The sequence below is a fragment of the Amblyomma americanum genome, chromosome 8 (genome assembly GCF_052857255.1).
Source record: "Amblyomma americanum isolate KBUSLIRL-KWMA chromosome 8, ASM5285725v1, whole genome shotgun sequence".
Taxonomy (NCBI): domain Eukaryota; kingdom Metazoa; phylum Arthropoda; class Arachnida; order Ixodida; family Ixodidae; genus Amblyomma; species Amblyomma americanum.
The window spans coordinates 113,938,567-113,959,295 of record NC_135504.1 but is presented as its reverse complement, the minus strand read 5'-3'; the positions used below and the strand labels follow the sequence as shown (position 1 = coordinate 113,959,295).

The window sequence follows — 20,729 nt, the reverse complement described above, 5'->3', positions numbered from 1 at the left end:
AGAAATAAAGAAAGAAAGAAAGAAAGAAAGAAAGAAAGAAAGAAAGTTGACACGCTGGCCCTAACCCTTATGTTTATGTCAGTGTATAAGCGTCTTCGTGCAGAAGCCAAAAATCATAACGCGGCTTTGTCATCTTAATTATACACAGTCTTCAGAAGCCGCAATTGGCACTCTGCGCGATTAGAAATATGCAAAAGCTTGAACCATGACAGTGGCTGAGCGATCTACATGATAAAAAAGTCTGCTGAGTCCGACTCATGTATAAGTATTCATAGATAAAAAAGGAGATGCGGTAAGCTAATCATTAAGGTGATGTGATTATTGCAAAACATTACAAGCACTGAAGCATTGGTAAGAACTAAGCGAATCCAGAATAGTAAAGTGTCAACGAGATAGCTCTCTGGAGTACAGCGGAGTTTCTTCGCTGTACAGTGGTGTTCCTTGTGCGAGAGAGAGTTCTTGCGCCTGAGGAGCGGTTGGCTGCTTACTTCACGGCGTGGTCAGATCGCCGGACGATCTTTATCCAGGGTGTTCAGCAGCGCGGAAGGTTACTTGTCCAGTGCGAACCAGTGACTGCTCACCCACCCAATACACTTAAGCCTTTGACCCCAGAAAAGCCGAGCACCAGGCCGCATTAAGCCTTGTACACATTTGAAAACCGGTGGTTGCCCGGCTGCACTAGAACTGCACCGCAGGAAATGAGACTGGAACCAGCTTACGTATAAGCCGCGGACTCTGAGATCGGGTTTCAAGACAGGGTTTTACTGAATTGGCCCGAGTCTTAGAGGCCATATACAAGTATTATGAATGCCACAAAACAAATGGACCGCATCCTGGCGCTCCGTCATAGTTTTCGCGGAAGGATGGCCCTCGAAGTCGGTGTGGGCCATTTCGTCGAACACATATACCGCGGGCCTTATTTGAACCTCCTGCCGGTATTAGAAAATTATTTGAAGAGTTCAGAACATATTCAATTTGTTTCAAATAATCCTGAAAATGCACTGTTTGATTCGTTTTAACAATCGAATCGAAGGATATTCTACTGTCCTTTCAAAATTTCCGAATATTCGCACACCCCTACTCATTTGTGTTATTTGGAAAGAGGTGCACCATCACGACGCCCTATGGATGCGGCATCATAATTAAAAATACATAAAGTAAGCTTAATATCTGATAGCAAACATAGCAACTACACCATGAGCTATTGCACCTGGAGAATTAAGGCCTCCAAGGTTAAATCACCTTGCACCAACTCCGCGAAAGAAGCAACACTGTACCGCTAATTTTAGTGAATACTTGCTGTTACTGACTGCCATTTCGGAGCCTTCCCACGGCTTTCAATTATCGGGTGGAACCGCTCCAAAGAAGCTGATGAACGTCGCCTTCTGTGGCGCGTTTTCTCGTCGTAGAGCAAACTGAGCGCAACATCTTTAAGGTCATCGAGAGCAACACTGTTCCATTCATAAGAGCTGTCGAAGGCATCGCTTACTCAGATACTCGGCATCAGGGCAGCCCCTTAGGTATACTCAACTTCATTTTTCTTCCTGTGTATTCTTTTTGTTCTTCTTATTCATCGTCGTGAGCGGCTTATATTCAAGGTTGAAAGCGTGAACGAAAATGCTCGCTACCACGCGCAGGATGCGAAGTGTACCTGGTTGGGGGCCAAGACGAGAACCGCCCACTCGACGACGTGAGCGTGTTCGACCGCGTCCGTCGCAGTTTCATGGAGTGTGGACCGCTGCCGAGGGGCTTAATTGGCGGGCGCAGCCACCGCCATGACGCCCGCGGATCATTTGGATTGGCTACGCCTTCATAGTAGATGGGCGAGTCCGGCCACGGGCGCCTCATCGGCGTCACATCTTGCTCCACGCGGCTTCTACTGCAACGATCCATTGATGCGAGCATCCCTGATTTTCAGTGTTCACTTGCGCCTACATTTTCTTGCTGACCTAGTGGAACGTTTTTCTCCCATGTGGCATGTCCCAGACGAGAGTGCTTCGTTCAGCTCCCATTAGCGGTTCATCGGATAAACAGCCGACAGAAAACTGCGGTAGCCACAGCTCATAACAGCAGAATAAAAAAACCAACAAAACACATGACGTAGACATGTACTACAGGTCGTCCCAGCAAAGCTAAATGCAACTGGAAAAAACAAACACGGAGACGAGAATAAGACTGCCATGTTGTCCTAGGATAAAGTGAAGTAGAGCTGTCGCAGGCTGTTCTGCTTCAGCAGTGTTTTTGCTTGTAGTTAACTGAATAATTTTAATTACGTAATGAATGAAATGAACCTGAACTGCCCTGTGGGTATAAGGAGTATGCACACCCAACGGAGAGAGTACCTGGTGTCACCACTTCGCGCACTTTAGCGTGCGCTCCCAGACACCCTTATAGCGTGTGGGGGTAGAGATGCCCTCGACTCAGCCTGGCAAGCTCAGCCGGAGACCAGCTGCCAAGTGCCAAGAGAATCGGTCCTTTGTGTCCAGCTTTCGCCAGTCGCAAGCTAGAGAATGGGTCGGAGCCAAAGGTTCACAAACCAAAACAAATTTATACAGGTGAGTGTCACATATATTAAGGAGCCTAAATTAAATTTTAAAGAGTTGCGAAGAAGACCACGTGAATTAACCGAAGAATAAAGAAGAGGAAGAAGAAGCATTCGGTGTGGTGGAGGGAGATGATTGGAGGAGAAGCAGTCAGTGAGGTGGAGAGAGATGATTGGTGGAGAAGAGAAGATGACGACAAGGCTTACGTGGACTAACACCGAGGCTATAAAAGGGGGAGTGAGAGCGAGGTACAGGGGGGAACAGCAGAAAAGCGGAGGCTCCGGCGGGTCAGGGACACTGGCTGGAAGAGAGCGATGCCGGCTACTGCTCCGGTGAGCTCGCGTCCTACGGCAACGCATCGTGGACTTCCTGTCGTGCCTGAGCCCGTTCCGGGGAGTCAACAGAGGATGCTACCACCTGCTAGGGCCAGGGGTGTCTCCAGCGCTGTTGCCACCCATCCGGGTGGTGCCCCGAACGCCAACAACACTGGCATCACCTCCACAGGCGCTTGGACCTGGAGCTTGTACGACGAGCGCAGCCAGCGACGCCGCCTACTGGATCCATACAACGCCGCAGCCACACCGAACCAACCGTGAGCACGAACGCCGACCGCTAATAGTTGAACGATAGTAGTTGACGCTGGTAGCAGTGTGCCCGAGTCATGTGTATTTATAGTCTCTGTGTTTTGTGTTAGTTTTCAACAAAACCTTTGTGCCTAAAGTGCACTAACACAGAGTGCAAAGTTACAATAGAGAGAGATACAATTGAGCAACACCTTTGCACCTAAAGTGCACTAACACAGACAGAAACACAATTGTTCACCGGGCACTGCGACTGTCTGACGACCTGAGCAGCACGACGGGGCCGATCCGCAGACTGTCGCACGTTGCCTCACTGGTCCGTGGCTGGGCGGTGGTGCTCTCCCGGGAGTCGAGCGGGCACGCTTTTCAGAAGCTTAAACGGCGGCTCGGGCTAACTGACGGCGGTTGAAGCCCCTCATTTATAGGTGCAGACAGCGTCTGTTCTTCACGCCAAGGCAGGCGCGCACATATGCGCAGCTTGAACTGCATAAACTCCTTCTCGCGCCGGGCGCGCGACCCGATTGGTCGAGCGCGGAAACCGCCTTCCAGAAAAATCTTGGTCATTCTCGCGGCTCGGAGTCATCGACGCAAGAGCGAAGGGAGAGGGTATCATTTTATTGCGGTCAAGGTCATGCCCTCTATGTCGGCAACGAACAGAAACTTCTCCGACCTTCTAGAAAAAATCGACGCCCCTCGCAGCCATGCGTCCCTTGGCGCCGCGACGCGAAAAGCTACGCACTCTCCGGGGATCCTTCCTAGCTGTTCTTTGTTTTAATTTACAGCGCGCGGGCGCGATTGCTTAAGCTCAGCGCCGGTTTTTCGAAAATGCGCCGAATTTTGTGACACCTGGTCACGTTAGGACAACGGCGCCGCCGCCGCTTTACGCCAGTTCGTCTACGGGAGTGCTGGGATATGTCAGCTAATCGTCTCAGATGGGCAAGCTGAAGCAGAAGAGAGCAGCGATGCATGTTGCAGTAAAGAACAGAAGCTCAGCTTAATGGCTAAAAAATTCGATCGGGATGAGTTACGCGGAATGGACCGTGACGATTCCAAGAACTTTCTCGTTATCAAGAACGAGACGTTTTGTAGGCTCTCACATTTAAATAAGAAAGTTCCCAAACAATTTGGGCGACACATCTGATATTGTGAACTGTGAAAAAGTATTGTTTTTGTGCAAATTCTTGTCAAATGGTCCCTGGCGTTCTCTATGTTCAGTCTTATTGGACGCTGCCGTTTATTCCTCATCTTAGAGCCGTCTGACGGCCGCCATCTTAGAGCTGTCCAGTCCTGCCGCATGAGCAGCAAGTACATTTCCTTGCCTTCATAGATTGCATTATTTTTCTAACATGAACAGCATCCCCAGCATCAGACTCTGCTCTCTGTTGCCCTGTTTGCGTGCAACAAATCGGCCTTATTTTTTTTCTACTTTTCATTTTAACATAGTTCGCAGCCGGGAAAAAATGCGACGCCACAGGTTCGTGAGAAGGCGGCGACAGTCATCCAAAACGCGTACTGCAATTACCGTAGACGAGAGAGGTTTCAGCCGCGCCTGAAAAACGCAAGTGACATTCAGAACTGTGAGCAGGACGGTCGCGTCGCCACATAACACCCACAACTTCTGACCGCAGGGACGTCATGGGAGATCAATGTGCTCGATGCGGCCTCATCTGCGCGAGAACCAGTGCTTGGTGCCCATGTCGCTGGCGCCTCTCCCTATTAAGGTGAGCACAAGCACAAGGCAGAAAGCCAGTATGCTCTCAGACACCCCTTCCTTTTTTGATGCAGATTGCTGGTCACTGGCCAAAGTCAAAAGATGAAAAGACGTTTCGGGAGCACTACGGCTCCCTTGTTCACTATGAAGCAATCGGCGCACGGATTCGTCCTTTTGTAGCACCCAGTAGCGTTTTTAATGATTTAGCATAGATAGGATGTAGAGTTCCGTCGTTCCTGTTTAATGTGTTAGACGATGTCTGTATGATAAGGGACTCAAGATTCTGCCGTGCTGATGTGTTCTTTTCTGTTGTCAATATCTTTACTTGATCCCAGTTAATCTCATGGCCGGATTCTTGCACATGCTCGGCGATGGCGTTAGATGCTGCTTTCCGGTTTCGGACGTCGTTCTGGTACTCTCTCAGGCGTCTCCTGAAGTCCTTTGTTTCACCGATATATATTGCAATCGGCGCAGTCTATCTCATATACAACACCTGGAAATCTTTCACGAGGGAGCTTGTCCTTCACATTCACCAGTTCTGTTCGCACCATGCCAGCGATTCTTGCACATGCTCGGCGATGGCGTTAGATGCTGCTTTCCGGTTTCGGACGTCGTTCTGGTACTCTCTCAGGCGTCTCCTGAAGTCCTTTGTTTCACCGATATATATTGCAATCGGCGCAGTCTATCTCATATACAACACCTGGAAATCTTTCACGAGGGAGCTTGTCCTTCACATTCACCAGTTCTGTTCGCACCATGCCAGCGGGGACGTGCGCGATGTTGACGCCATGCTTGCGGAAAATACGTGCAAGCGCTTCACTAATACTCTTCATACTCCTCCTCTTACACATTTTAATGTCACGAACAGTCTTTAGGCTATTCAAAAATGCAGACGGCGCTTCGTTGACTCTGTCAGCATTTTTTACCGTTAGCACTATAGTTCATTACAATTCAAGAATGCCGCGGAGAATGTCCCTCAAAAAAGGAGGCCCTCCAGCCAATGGCGTCGACCGGTTTTTATCAGGCAGATACTACACAAGCAAGACAAGAAGAAAGGCCGTGGGGAGTGGGTTGTTCGGGCTAGCGTGTGGGTTTTAATAGGCTTATAAGTACGTTCTCCCCGTTTAGTGGCGGCTGACACCGTTCAAATCCACCCAGACCCCACCCCGTGATCGCGTACGCTATCGAGCTTACGCCGACCACTGCGGGCCTTGCTCCCACGGAAACAAAGAAACGACTCTGGTTGGCACAAAGAAGGCATTTATTGCTACAACAACAATGCCAACTAGCAACAAAACACGTTAAGGAATCGAGGTCATCCGACTCACCACGGTTAGGAGCGAATGTCCGCCCACGGTAGGGCCGGGGAAACGCTCCACGGTCAGACGGGACGAGATGTGGGAGACCGTTCTCTCCTATGAGGCTTCGCCCCACTGGCGAAGACCGGAGAACTCCGCCGACACGTCTATACGTGAAGAGGTCCCCGTCCGAAGAAAGTGCTCTACTGCGCGCGTTTGGCAGCCATGTTGTCATGGCGCTCATGTCCCTGCGACGTAGGCACCCACTCTTGTTAGTTGAGGTGAGTAAATAGGGAGGATGACGGTGCGCCCCCCCTCCCCTTGAGACCGGTCGTGGGACGGTGCATCGCGGGAAAGCAAACCAAAAGGGAAGACGCGGGGCAAAGTACCCGTGTGTATCCTGCGGTTAATTTGGAAGGAACCAACCAGTTGCCGCTACGCAGTTCGCCTACAATGTTTAAACGTGGGTGAATTGTGCTTTTCGTAAAGTTACTTGTGCTTCTTCCTGCAAGTGAGTATTCGTTCGCTTCTATTGGTTCATTTTTGAGTCCGCGTGCGTAAGTGAAAGAGGAGACATAACGCCAACTAAAGTTGAATTTTTGGCTTTCGGGCAGCTATATGAGAGGCAGTTGAGGATGGTGCGATTCAGTGCTTGTGAGAAGTGACCACTTCATTCAGAAGAATGCGTCCCCGGGCTTCACCGTCTGCCGTAGTAGAGTGCTGAAACTAGTTCAGTTGCTCGTCCACAACAGTAAAAACGAAAGTATTGTGGTTTGAAAAGCAGGAAATCAAGAGCAGGTGGGGGCTCTAAAGTCTCACCTTAACTACGACGTGAGTCACTGAAGGCCACCAGAAATACCCCTGCCATGTGCTGTTGAATGCCGTCCTTACAGGATTGTGTTGACGCCAGATAGTTGAGGAGAAATTCGGGGCTGTACTCCCCAGGACCAAGAAGCCCACTTCCCTGCGACATCACCAGAAGTAAAAAATTTTACATCTAAGCCACCTGGAAAACACTGATCAGATATTTGAAGAAAAATCCTCTTTAATTATTATTTCTTATGGGCATTTTCGTTCAGACTACTTCAGGAAGAAGCATATACTTGCTGCATGGATGTTGACGTCTATGCTAAAAGGAGATTTTTGCGCCGAAGTACTACCCGAAAGACGCGGGAAAGTGGAATTTGTCCCTGTATGCCCAGAGCAGGGTCCACTAGAGTGGTCTCTTACCCAGAAACGAAAAAAAATAATAAAAGAAATAACTGGCGCTAGCATTAGTCAAACTGCTTTGTCCTTGGTCGGTTACTTTGCTCCATCGATGCGTTTTGATTTATATGGCAAGTAGAGCATTTGCTGATGAACGAAACCCGGCACCGAGCAGGCAATGTTTTCTTTGTTGTTGTTTTTTTTCGGGAGTACCAATACCAGAAAGGACGATAAAGGTGAATGACAGATGCACTAACAAATGAAGTCCTTAGACCTTCATCATCCTACGTCCACGTTATTCTATTCTGTTCTGTCAAACCAACTGAACCGCAAATGTCTACTTGCATCTATTGCCCATTTTGAGTGTTTCAATGGTGTCTTTTGTATAGACAATTTCCCGTCGTTCTGTAGTCCTCCACAGAAAGCTACCTGAACAGGTTTCTGATCCCTCACTGCGATGAAATGCAATGGAAATAAATTTTTGAGAAGTGCATTTCCTGACTTTCGTATCGTCAAATAGAAATTTCCCGGTAGCGCGGTTGCATGCGAAGTGCTGATTTTCCAGCTTTGTGACTTCTTTTCTGTGCCATATGAAATCCTACTCATTTGTAACATTTCAGAGGAACTGACTTCGCAAAATTAACTATTTGCGTTCAACAACGATTTAGTCTTGCAGAGAAAGCTCTTAATGGGAAATAATTTGATTTGGTAAAGTTTTTGTGCAGTGTCCATAGAGAAGATGAAAAGGCAAAGAAATGCACACGAGGAAAGGAGACCAGGAGAGAGCCGGTATAAGCCTTTCAGTTAACCCCTTAGTCGCTGTGTTGGCTAAGGGACTAAGCCAATGTTTTGTTTTTAATGCGGATTTCAACCTTATATCAAAGGGGGTATTTGACCGGTAAAATTTGCGGTTTGGCGAAATTTCTGCTCTGGTGAGAGTTAATTTCTCTCTGGGAAGAGGACTGAAACCACGTGCTTGGGTGCTGCCAAAAGTAGCTCATAAAAATTAATAATTTCCTGTCTCTTCGAAACACTACAATCAATACATCTTTATTTTAACCGCAACAACCAGACGATCTCTTGGGCTAAGAGGAACAGATAAGCTTAACATGGGAGTGAGAAGAAAATTACACGGCGGCAACCCAGGAAAAAAAAAAAAGCTGTGGAAGTTTTAAAAAGACCACATTAAAGACAAAAAGGAGAAAACAACTGACAAAATTGACAGAAATTCTAATAAAAAACAAGTATTAAGCAATAGATTGAAAAAAAATTTAAACGAACAGTGCGCAAAGTGAAATCTCATTTCTTGTCTGTTAAAGCCCCCAGTGCATATATATTCGTTTAGTATTTTTTGGATATATGGCTCAACGTCTGGCATTTGTTTCGCCTCCCCTTTTGCTTCCTTTATGTAATCCCTCTCCTCTCTCTCAGTTGTTGATATATTTTTTCAGCTCATCCTCACTTCTGTACTTCTGTACTCCTCTCGCCTCTCCCCCAAGAGTGCTGGAAAAGAGGAAAAAGAAAGGTCCAGGTAGATATTTCAGGTGGAGGTGGGTTTCAAAGGCAACACATCTGTTCTTGTGAAGTTCAGTAGGCACCCTATATCCACAGGTAAAGAAGCAATGATAGCGGTGCCATTTCTTCTTTCGAGACCGCGTGAAATCGCGCAAACTTACGATTCAGTGTGATTGCATTACTGCAGTACAGGTGCCTGTAATCATAAAACTGCACCTTGTCTTTTCACAGGGAGTACATCTTCGGCGGGTGTCATAGCACGTGCTGTGATGGCTTTTACGCTCATGGCTGCAGCCGCGAACAGAGACAAAGGCCCACGTCCGCAATCCAGCCAGCAGGTGAGTAGATTTAAGTAAGCAGCAACCTTATTTGGGTTGCCAAGAGTGTCGAGATTCAATTTTCCTGAATCAGTGGCTGATGTATAGGTTTCTGAAATGTGAGGGCTCCGTTCTGGCTCAGTTCTAGCGATCCTCACTTGTTCCATCTGCACGCTTCTTGGCCAATGCGGCACTGTTCCTTTGATTGGAATTTTCAAGCAATGCATAAAGGCAATGACATTCTTTCTAGATATTTGTAGAGTTTTACCGCTGTTCACTCTTTTTGAAGAACTACAAGCTTACTGCATTTAGTACAACATATTGAAGCTTCCAGCACGGCTTCGGCCTTTCGAGTCCTTTTAGTTAGCCCCTTAGACGCAGTGTTGGCTAAGGAATTATGTGAATTCACAATAGCAAAAGTGACTGCCTTTCAATATGCCCCCTAAATTGTGTTGACACCAACATCAGACACTTTTAAGGAGCAGCGCCACATCGAAGCCTTGAATGATTTTTAAAAAATTAGTAGACTACCATAGAGTGGCAGCACTTCCTGTGAACTCATATGATGTTTTGGCAGTTTTCTGACTGATACAAATGGTGTAATATGACCCTGTGACAAGATTCACAAAATTAGCAGAAAATCTCATTGGCCGAGTTTATTCAGGTGCCTTCGTTTGATTTGGTTCTAGATAGTTCATGCAATATCTTCAGCCCCTCGCTTAGAAGTAAAGCTTGCACTGCTTTTCAAAACCTTCTTAAAGGCATCGAAAGAAAAAAGATATTGACGTAAGCTTCGCAGATGGCAACCACTCGATATAATTACGATGAATTTGTCGAATGACGAGAGTTGCTGGAGAATGTTTTGTGGAATATAACTTTTCTCAGGAACCTAATCGGAGTAGCGATAATATATGCTGGTTTTTAATGTGTGTCTGCAGTTGCACATGCCTTAAGTTTCACAGTGCGTGTGCGGTAATTTTGTGCATGTTGTAGCAACAACTTAGAACCTGTACTAAGAGCTTTATAGGACGCCTTAGTTAAGGCCATGCCTCATTCACCTCATGAAGCCCAGCCAGCTTGGCCACAATCGTTCAGGGAGCTGTATTTAAGAGCTCTCTTTGGGGTGCTTGTTTAATGCACTCCTAATGTACAGTTATAATGCTTCCACAACAAGGCAAATGTCACAGCATTTGTCTCCATACAGGAAGCAGTGGTTACTCTCGGTGAGGAAAGAGAGCTGCGGGTTATTCGGCTGTCAAAGTTTGCGGTTTGCAACATGCAATGACAGCCATGCTATATTTCTGCACAGGTGTGAATTAAGTTCTCTCTGTGAAGAGGATTGAAACCGCATGCTTGGGTGCTGCCAACAGTTGCTCATAAAATTTTTTTGTCTTGAAAACAACACAACAAATAAATCTTTATTTTTCAGAAAGAACCAGATGACCTCTTGGACTAAAAGGCACAGATAAGCTTAGTAATTTTGGTACCTTATGGGTCAACGACTCGCATTTTTTTTTGCCTTCCTTTTCCTTAGTTTTCTTCCCTTTCCTTCTTCCTTTCTCTAATCTCTTTCTTCTCTCTCTGGTTTTTCTACATAACCTTTGTTTCCCCTCATCCTCACCTCTCAATTCCTCGCACCATTCCCACCAGTCAGTGTTGAAGAGAGTAGAAAGAAAGAGCTAGGTAGTTGTTCCAGGTGCTGGTTGGTTTGAAAGGAAACACTTCTACTGTTCTTGCAAAAGTTCAGTAAGCACCATACATGAACAGGTAAACAAGCAACGATAGCAGTGCCCCTTCCTACTTTGAAAGCGTGTGAATGCGAGCGAACTTACGATTCAGTGTGATTGCATTACTAAAGGAACACCTTGTCTTTTTGCAGGCAGTATCCTTTTGTCGGGTCTCGTCGCACGCGCTCTGATGGCTTTTATGGCAATGGCTATAGCCGCGTGCCAGACGGAAGCAGAGTTCCACAATCCAGTCAGCAGGTGAGCAGTTTTAAGCAAGCAGCGGCCTTTCATTGTTTACAAGGAGGATCGAGAATCAACTTTCTGCTTTTCCGAATAAGTGGTTAAATGTAAATCTTTCGTAAATGTGAGGGCTCTGTTCTGGCTCATTTCTGGCGACCTTCACTTGTTCCATCTGCACGCGTCTTGGTCAGCGCGTCGCTGTTCTCTTTGAGCAAAATTTTCAGGCAATGAATAAAGGGCAGTGACATTTCTGCACATTTGCTGGGTTTATCCTGTTAATTCATTGTGAAGCGCTACAAGCTTACTGTGTTTACTACAACGCAATGAAGGTTTCAGCATGGCTTCGGCGTTCCGTTACGCACATTCTAGGCTCGGTTTCGGGAAGGAGTTCATGGCGTTTTCTGCGCGGAAGAGACCCAACTAAGTTTTGTATTTTAATCAGGCCGATGCATAAGTCAGTCTTGCTACTAATGCAGGTTTGCAGCATACATGAAAGCACAGAGCTTTATGAAAATGGAGCACTTAACATGCGTGACCCTTCTTCGTTAAACTGTTAAACTTGCACCTCTGGATCAACGTGGCAGCTGATGGATTGTGCTGTTGGTATCAAAGGCACAACTTGTGAAGGATAGTTACGCGGTTACCATCACAACGTGCTCGCATTCGTATTTGTCCTGGTAGCGCCCCATGCAAGGTTAGCGAGAATACATGTAAAGTTGAGGCCTTCGTAGCAGGCAGTCAGCTTATTATGCAAAAAATTACCCTCGCCTCACCCACTAAATTGGAAATGCGCACACGAACATCAACATCATCCATACTCTAGCAAAAGCACTCACATATGAATTTCCCGCAGCCAATACTACTCAGACTCATAGACAGAATTCGGAAGCTGTTACGCCAATAGCGTAGGACATGCAGGCGGGCTCACTGCAACGCAGCGCGCGCGTTGGATGGAGGATAAATTATGTGGCGCCACTGGGCGGACAGTTTCGCAGCGTGTCAGAAAGCCTTAGTGGGCGAGAGGGGTGCAGGGATAGCTACTACGCAGAGCTATTAAGCACAAAGTGTGTCTATTACATGTCACTAGACACTCAAGAGCTTACTTCGTATCGAAAAGACACTTAGCATGCTATTTGAAAACTTTGCATCACCTTTATTTCTGAAAGTTCGGGAAATACTTTCCGGGTCAGTTCAGTCCCATTCGCGTTCAATCATCATTTGCGGGAGCCGCTGTGGTTATGAGGAATGGCGAAGACAAAAGTTCAAGACCGCAACGGTGGACTAATCTTTTTAGCTCTTCTCCATTAATGGCGTCCCTCATAGCCTCAGTCGCTTTGGGACGTTAAAGCCACATGAACCATCTTTGGTGTCAGATGCCTTTGCGCCTTATAACTTTCATAAAAAGCTCACCTTTCATGCACGATGCCCACTTGTGTGATCCGTCGGTGTCAGCAGCAGACACCACAGAGCTGATTATAGATGTATGAGTTTTCATCCGCGGTGCAAAATTAATATTCCTGCTCTACCCGCAGCGGCTGCTGATGCTGCGAGGCTGTAGTGGAAACCATAGGCACAGGCGTAGAGGCTTCGGCCGCTGCGTGCCTAGCTCAAAGCTCGATGTCGCTAGGCTCGGCCAACCCGTCGGGGCCATCACATCCGGATTCCGCAACTGAACTTCTCACCACTTCGTCCAAGGAAACCCGGAAGCGGCCTCTGGAGCAGCTGCCAAACGATGTTACGCAGCATGAGCTGGCAGCTTGTTCTTCATCTTCCCTGCTCTTCTCAAGCATACCATACGGAACAAACCAGACGGAAGAAAAAAAAGTAAGATCCACGAGTTTGGCTCGTGCGGGGTGCCGCGAAGTGTGCGCCGTGATGCCGCGCTGCCAAATGCGAATTAGTTGCGTTAGCAGTTCGGTTTTCACTTTGGTTCCGGTTATCAGGTCCAGTGTTGAGGAATGGTAGTAGTTCTGATAACAGTAATGGGTTAACATTCGTATGTGCTAAATCGCCAATCTCTACATTCATGGACACCTGGGAGTAAATAAATAAAAAATACATTCGCCATACGCTGTCCAATGTCAGTCCTTGCGAAGTACTGTTGTCAGAAATTTGAGGAGAAATTCGGCGCAGTATTCCCCTGGACAAAAAGCCCACTTCCTTGCAACATCTCAAGAAAAAGAAAAATTGCATTCAAACCACCTGGAGATCACTGATTAGATGTTATGAAAAAATCACCTTCAATTATTAATAATTATTAACCGCTGCATGGATGCTGGCGTAAGTGCTAAAGGTAGACTTTTGCGCACAAGTACTACCTGAAAGGCAGGGAAACGCGGAATTTGTGCCCGTATTCTCAGAGCGGGTTTACTAGAGTGGACAAAAAAATAAACAAACAGCAGTGGTATAATTGCTATGTGTTTGGTTTGTTACTTTCCTGCAGCGATGCGCTTTTATGGGGCAGCTATAGAGCGTTTGCTGATCAACGAAACCCTGCACCGAGCAGGCAATTTTTTCTTCATTGCTTTTTGCCGACAGTATGAATGCTAGAAAGGACAATAAAGGTGAACGACACAGGCTTTTACTAACAACTGAAGTTCTTAGACTTGCTTCATCCTGCCTCCACAGTATTCCTTTCTGTCCTGTCAAACTATGCCGCGACAATCCACTTCCATCTATTGCCTATTTTGAATAGAAAAGCTTCACTACGCTAGGTAAAGAAGTCGTCGCATAGGCCGGAAAATGATCCGTTGAACGATCTTCAGCCCTACCATTTTAGCAGTGCATAACCATGACCCATAGCCTTTAGTTGACATTTGAACCCTGACCTTGAGTGTACCTCTGACCTTAGATCTTTCACCTTTGACATTGGGTGACCTCTGATCTTGAGAACATCCGTTGGGGTGAGGTGAAGCCCCGAGATGACATCCGAAGGGGGTGCGGTAGGGCCCTGTGGTACCACGCCATAGCCACGTGCTTGCTTTTCGCTTATTCCAGGATTAGTCAAGTTAAGCCGCTGCCAATTTTTAGTGTTTCAATGCTTTCTTTGTTGAGTCCATTTCCCGCTGTCCTGTTCGTCTTCATTGAAAGTTCTCAGAAGGACGCGATCTTTTACTGCGATGAAATGAAATGAGAATAAATTTCCCGGGGTACGTATTTAATAACAGCATTTCCTGACAAGTGCTCCTCCTGGTTTTCGCATCGTGGAGCGAATATTTTCTGCTAGTGCGGTTGCATGTCAACTGCTGTTTCCCCAGCTTTATCAATCTTTTCCCACTCCTTATGAAAGCCGACTCATTCTTCAGCTTCTAAGGAAGGGCACTGCGCAAAAATAACTATTTCCGTTTCGATCACGATGTAGTTTTGCAGCGAAAGCTCTTAATGCGAAATGAGTTGTTTTGGCAACGTTGTAGTATGGCGTCGTTAGAGAGGAGCAAGAGGCACCTGGAGAGAGAGTCGACATGAGCTTTTTACTTAACACCTGAGCCGCTGTGTTTGCTAAGTGGTTATGCGAATTCACAATGGCAATTGTGAATTCGCCTTTTAATACGGCCCGCTAAATTGTGCTGGTGCCTACAATAAGAAACAGTGCCTTCTACTAGCCGTCACTGATTTGGTGAATAAAATTGAAATAGAATGAGAGCACTTCTTGGGAAAACAGATGAAGTGCCTGTAATTCTAAAACTGCAGCTTGTCTTTTCGCAGGCAGCACCCTTGTCGCAGGCGCTTTGTTGGCTTTTACGCTGATGGCTACTGCCGCGTTCCCAGATGAAGACAAGTACCACAGTCCAGTCAGCGGGTGAGTAGTTTTAAGTAAGCAGCAGCCTTATATTGGCTGCAGGGAGAGCCGAGAATCACATCTCTGTATCTTCGATCCAGTGGCTGATGTAAAAGTTTCTGAAATGTGAGGGCTCTTTTCTGGCTCAGTTCTTGCGACCCTCACTTGTTCCATATAAACGCTTCTTGGTCAGCGCGGCGCTGTTCCGTTTGAACGAAATTTTCAGGCAGGGCATGAGGAGGAATGACATTATTTCTAGAGATTTGCACGGTTTTTCTCCTGTTTACTCGTTCTGGAGCGCTAGAAGTTTCGTGCGTTTAAGTGCAGTGCAGTGAAGGTTCCAGCATGACTTCGGCGTTTAGATACCTACCTTCCCGGCTCGTTTTCGCGAGTGCTTTCCCGGCGTATTCTAGGGGAAACAGAACAAAGTAATTTCACATTTCCAGCAAGGGGATACACAAGCCAAAGTCTTTCTGATAATGCAGCTTTGCCACATTTATCGGTACACCAATCGTGAAAATGGAACCCATGATATGCGCGACCCTTCTTCGTTAAACTGTTAAACTTATAAAATATTCGCACTTACCACCACCACGGCACTCGCATTGGCATTTGTCCTTTCAGTGCCGCATGAATGGTTTGTGAAATTACGTAGGAATTTCAGGTTTGCGTAGCAGGCAGTCAGCTTATGCAAACAAAATGGCTGTCGCCTCACCCACTGGGTTTGTAATGCGGACACGCACATGCACTATTTCGTTGCTTACTCAGGCAAAACGAGGCACGAATTTCCCGCACCCATATCTTGCACTTTTTTACATATCACTTTCAATCATCATTTGCGTGAGCCGCTGTGCTTATATGCCATGCCGAAGACAAATTTCAGGACTGCAACAGCGGACTAGTCGTTTGAGCATCCGACGCGAATGCTGGAGGTGCGTGGTTCGATACCAGTGCCGCTGGATAACCAACCGGAGATACAATGGACTCGAGCTTTGTCCTGCTTGGTGGTCGGTTTTCTTAGCGTAAAATTCTTAGGAAAAGAAAAACCGTGTGCCATGTTGCTCTTTGGCCACAGATACCCTTGCGCCATTGCAATTCATCGTCACCATAATCAAGGAAAAGTTCAGCTTTCCTGCAAAACGCACACTTGTGTCACTTGTCTACGTCAGCAGCAAACATCGTTTAACTCAACAGCGATGGACGATTTTTCATCCGCGACGCAGAATGAAATAGTTCCTGCTGTACCCGCAGCGGCTCCGCCCTTCCATCAAATACGTTCACTGGAGCGTACCCAGCTTTCAAAATAACCGCACGAATTTCGATAGGACGCGTTGGCAGCGGCTGAAATTACATGTTCTCAAAATTTTCTCGGCTTCCGTGTGCACATTGTAGAGACGTTAGTTTTCGTGTGTAACTCTGATCTGCTGCTCTTTGGGCACATTTTGTGCGTCGCGTGCATATTGGGGTCAAGCTCCAATCATACATTTAAGACATGGAAAAATTCGTGGGAGCACTAGATGTTTCTGTTTGTATCCTCATGATGTTTTACTGGAGTAGCATGCCAGGCCAACAAACAGGCAGACCTCTCTTGTTTCATTACATCTCTCCTCCTCCTCCTCCTCCTGTGGATATTTTGGACAAAAACACAGTGGCCGCTAGGCAACCCGTCTACAAAGTTTAAACTTGCACGAATGGGGCAATTCCTAGCGTTTTTTTTTATGCTGCGTCATGCGAATGAGTGTTCCTTCACTTTCGAAGGGAACCTCTGGCGTCTGGGATGTGCCTCCTTCTGAGGGCTGTGAATGTCGCCGTGTCTGTCCCAAGCTTGGCGGGCTGCTCTATTGCTTCGTCTTTGAGTCGGCATGGCGTGAGTGAAAGAGGTATTTACGGACATTGTCGTACGTTCTGCTTCAGGAAGAGTTAATTACTTGCGGCATGGATGTTGCCTTCAGTGCTAAAAGGAACTTTGTGTGGGAAAGTACTACCTGAAAGGCATGGGAAAGTGGAATTTGTGCCCGTATGCCCAGAGCAGAACCACTACACAGGTGTTTTAGCCAAAAACAAAATAATAATGAAACAAATAACTTGCGCTAGCAATGGTCCAACTACCTTGATATTGGTCAGGTTCTTTGCTGCACCGAGGTGTCTTGATTTACATGGCACCAAGAGCGTTTGCTTATCAACGAAACTCGAAACCGAGCAGGCAATTTTTTCTTCATTGTGTTTTGATAAGAGCATCAATGCCAGACAGGACGATAAAGGTGAACTACACAGGCACTGACTAACAGCTGAAGTTCTAAGACCTTCATCATCCTGCCTCCACGCCATTACTTTCTGCTGTATCGGACCAACTCTCACACAGAAATCCACTTGCATCTATTGCCCATTTTGAGTATTTCAAGGGCTTCTTTTGAATAGTCAATTTCCCGCTTTTTTGTTCTCCATTCAAAGTTATCTGAACGTGTTTGTCATCTTTGCCTGTGATGAAATTTAATGAAAATAAATTTACCAGGGTTCGAACTTTGAAAACCAATAGCTGAGAAGTGCTTTTCCTGATTTTTGTGTCGTCGAATGGAGAATATTTTCTGGTAGTGCAGTTGCATGTCAACTGCTGTTTCGCCAGCTCTGTGACTTTTTTTGCCACGCCGAAAGCCGACTCATTTCTCACATTTCAAGGAAAGTCACCTCGTAAAAATAACTATTTCCTGTAGAGCACTGTGTACTTTTGCATCAAAAGCTCTTAATGCAAAGTCACTTTGTTCTTTAATGTTGTAGTGTGGCGTCCAGAGAGAGGAGAGGAGACCAGGAGCGAGTCGAGATGGGCCTTTTAGTTATGCCTTACAAAAACTTCTTTAGGCAGTCTATAGACTGTCCATAAACTTCTCTCTATAAAGTCTATAGATTCTCTATAGAGGAACCCTAGAGAGCAGTCAATAGGCAATACAAATCCGATAGACAGTCTATAGACAAAGATTTACGGCCATACACTTTTAGTAGTCTTTTGTCTATAGACGGTCTATTGACTATGAGTAGACATATATTAGGTTGGGGCTAGCTAGCTCCACTGACTATGAGTAGACAAAAAGAAATATCTATATGAGCGCAATAGATTCTATAACAAGTCTATAGACTGTCTATACACCATTTTTATAAGGGTAGCCCCTTAGCCGCTGTGTTGCGCTTTGGTATTAGCGGTGACTTGACACTCATTCCTATGAACGCACTATATATTGCACCGCAAAGCTAAAGCACCACGCAAACATGCTGCGAATAAAATGCCGTATGAACGTACTCGGCATGCTCCCCGCAAGTGCTCTCGAAGACAAGTTTTGTTTATACTTGCAGACTGTGCAAACCTAACCCGAAAATTCTAACCCTTCCTTAACAAGAACGAGATCGTCGTAACCTTATTTCCTGGCCATTATTGGGTTACTCATATCGCAAACCAGCCAGCGAGGGCACTACTCGTTCGAAAACGCGGCCAATTTTTTTAACGGTATTAGGCAACTGCACTCCTGCCATGTTGCCAGCGCCTTATCATGGCACGGATTGGCGAAACAATGGCGCTTTATCTCGCCCCAGCGCATTAGTCTTAAAAGATTGGCCACGCGTACATTTTGGGCATGCACTTCTTAATTTTTTCACTGCGCTATGTCTGCGCATGTTCCTGAGTACAGGTCGCCTAAATTAATCCGGAGCCTCCCTTCATAGCACATGTGTCGCTTCAGAGCGTTAAACCACATAACTTACAATTACGATTTTTTTTATAGCGGCCAGCCCCGCCACAATTACTGAGGAAGTCTGCCCTTGGAGTGATTTGGGTCATGTGAATTACGTGCGTCGCAGAACCATCGAAGCGTGCCAGAGTGGAGACAGCGTCGCAGCCTTCAGCACACTTCGATGCCTGGTGAGCGATTCTTGAGAATCAAGTCCCATATGTCCTATTCGAGATGTAATTTCCTTCAGTACTCAGTAGAGAGCTCATGTCACGGAGAAAAATAGTGTGTATTTTACTGACCCGGTTGGGGGTACGCCTTAAGATAATTATGGCGCCGGGATTCCGAATTTCGCAATTATTTTCTTCAGCGCTCGTCAGGCACTGCGGCAGCAATATTGTTGACATTTGTTTGGTTATTAGAGAATATTATTTCAGAATTATAGAATATCAGATTTGGACAATTTTAATGTCGTGTGCCATGTGCAGCACCATGTTAAAGACAGTTTAAGCTGCTTTAGGCCACTTTGCAACCTGTTGCTTAGACATGTGATGGCACTGTAAATGCAACAGTCGTCGGCGAACAATCTCACCAGACTCAAACTTGGTCATCTATATAAGTCACAAATATTAATGAAAGAAGAGGCCACAAAACGGTTTGCCGGGGCACAATAAATTTACTCCTCCTAGAATAACACGCTAGTTTCGACCGACAAGTTACGATTTGAGCCAATTAAACGAGGCATGTAGGATTTTGAGGGCAAGCAGCTTCACTACCGAAAAATTGTGCGCGGCCAAATCAAAGCCTTTTGGAAGCTAAAAAATGTTCAGTCAACCGGGTTACCATTCTTAATTGAGAGGGCGAATTTGCGAGCAAGTTCTGTCAGTTGCGTATCGCAGGAAGGTCCCGTTCTGAAGGCATGTTGCATTTGGCAAAAGTTTTCTTGGAGAAGGGTAAAAAACTCTTACAAGTGATGTGTTATAAAGATTTTCGTAAGACACATGCGAGAGAGATAGGTCTGCAGCTAATAGTTTTTTTCGTTCTGCTTTTATGTTGTAAGGGTGAAGACGACGGTGGAGCGCGCCGCACAAAATGCGAAGAGGCGCGGGAGAGCCCGAGCCAGAAGCAACAGAAAGAATGACTGCTTGGCGGACCTTTTCTCCAGTGTTTTTCTCCGTACCATTTTGGTGGCAATGGTGCAATATGCCACTCACTCGTGCCTAGATTCAACCCGAATTGCTACCATCGGCTGATGCAGCAATGGCACCGTCCATTCTGACAGCTTCGACCTCTCCTGGACGCTGTCCTCCAGCGCATCGCGGACCATGTCGGCCAGCGGATGGACCTGTTGGAAGCTCAAGTGGCTGCACACAATGCGGTGGCGGAGGTCAACTGCCGTGCACCGGGATGCCGCGGCCCTGTGGCATCAATAGTGGGCGGCGCCACTGGCGTTCTGAAAGATATGGAACATTGTGCCCGCACAATAAAACATGCTCCAAAGTTTTCAAAGGAACTAAGAACACTATCTGCAGCTGCTTTCCCTCGAATGACTCTTTCCCTTCAACTATGTATTATACAGCTAACTTTTTAATTCTGTTTACTTCGTCACACATGAAAATGTGTTTTCAAAGCAATGCAGAATGTTGTTTGCAGTTTAGCTCCTTTATGATTTGCACTACTTTTGTGCACTTAATTATTTCGCTTTCTTTGGTACGTGCTTTCTTTTTGGATGCCGAAGCAAAATTGAATGTGGCACTGATGTTTTGTGCGCTTAAGGTGATAAAAATAAAATAAGCTATTGGAAGTACAACAGCCTTAACATTAGCTTGGTGAATGCATCTTTCAGAACTGCTCTTCGTTACCGTTTATGATTTAGCCGCACTGAACGGCGAGGAGAGATTTCAGCAACTACGCTAAAAACGACTGCACTAAAAGAGAGCTGAATGTGTGTAGAAACACTCCCTCCTCAAGCTTCTATTGTGCGCCTCAAAAATGCCAAGGGCCCTTGCTTATTCCCGTCGCGGTGCCGCAGGGGTTAATGCGCACATCTACTGAGCCGGAGTACCCAGGCTCATACCCAACCCCGGTGGCCGCGTT

The 20,729-nt window shown here is 46.4% G+C and overlaps 1 protein-coding gene across 4 annotated transcripts in view; it reads left to right on the top strand.

The window, feature by feature from the left end:
* The window catches only part of LOC144102050 (uncharacterized), a 51,924-nt gene extending 31,523 nt beyond the window's left edge, over positions 1 to 20,401 (top strand). For 3 of the 4 annotated variants that reach the window (XM_077635324.1, XM_077635325.1, XM_077635323.1), the window contains exons 13-19: positions 4,753 to 4,845; positions 9,086 to 9,192; positions 11,051 to 11,156; positions 12,671 to 12,962; positions 14,844 to 14,937; positions 18,687 to 18,823; positions 19,693 to 20,401. In XM_077635324.1, coding sequence (XP_077491450.1) covers positions 4,753 to 4,845; positions 9,086 to 9,192; positions 11,051 to 11,156; positions 12,671 to 12,680 — 316 coding nt within the window. In that variant the 3' untranslated portion in view covers positions 12,681 to 12,962; positions 14,844 to 14,937; positions 18,687 to 18,823; positions 19,693 to 20,401. Of the gene's footprint in view, positions 1 to 1,637; positions 3,136 to 4,752; positions 4,846 to 9,085; positions 9,193 to 11,050; positions 11,157 to 12,670; positions 12,963 to 14,843; positions 14,938 to 18,686; positions 18,824 to 19,692 lie in introns of all 4 variants that reach the window. The other variant, XM_077635322.1, reaches the window with a different exon arrangement.
* The last annotated feature ends 328 nt before the right edge of the window (positions 20,402 to 20,729 follow it).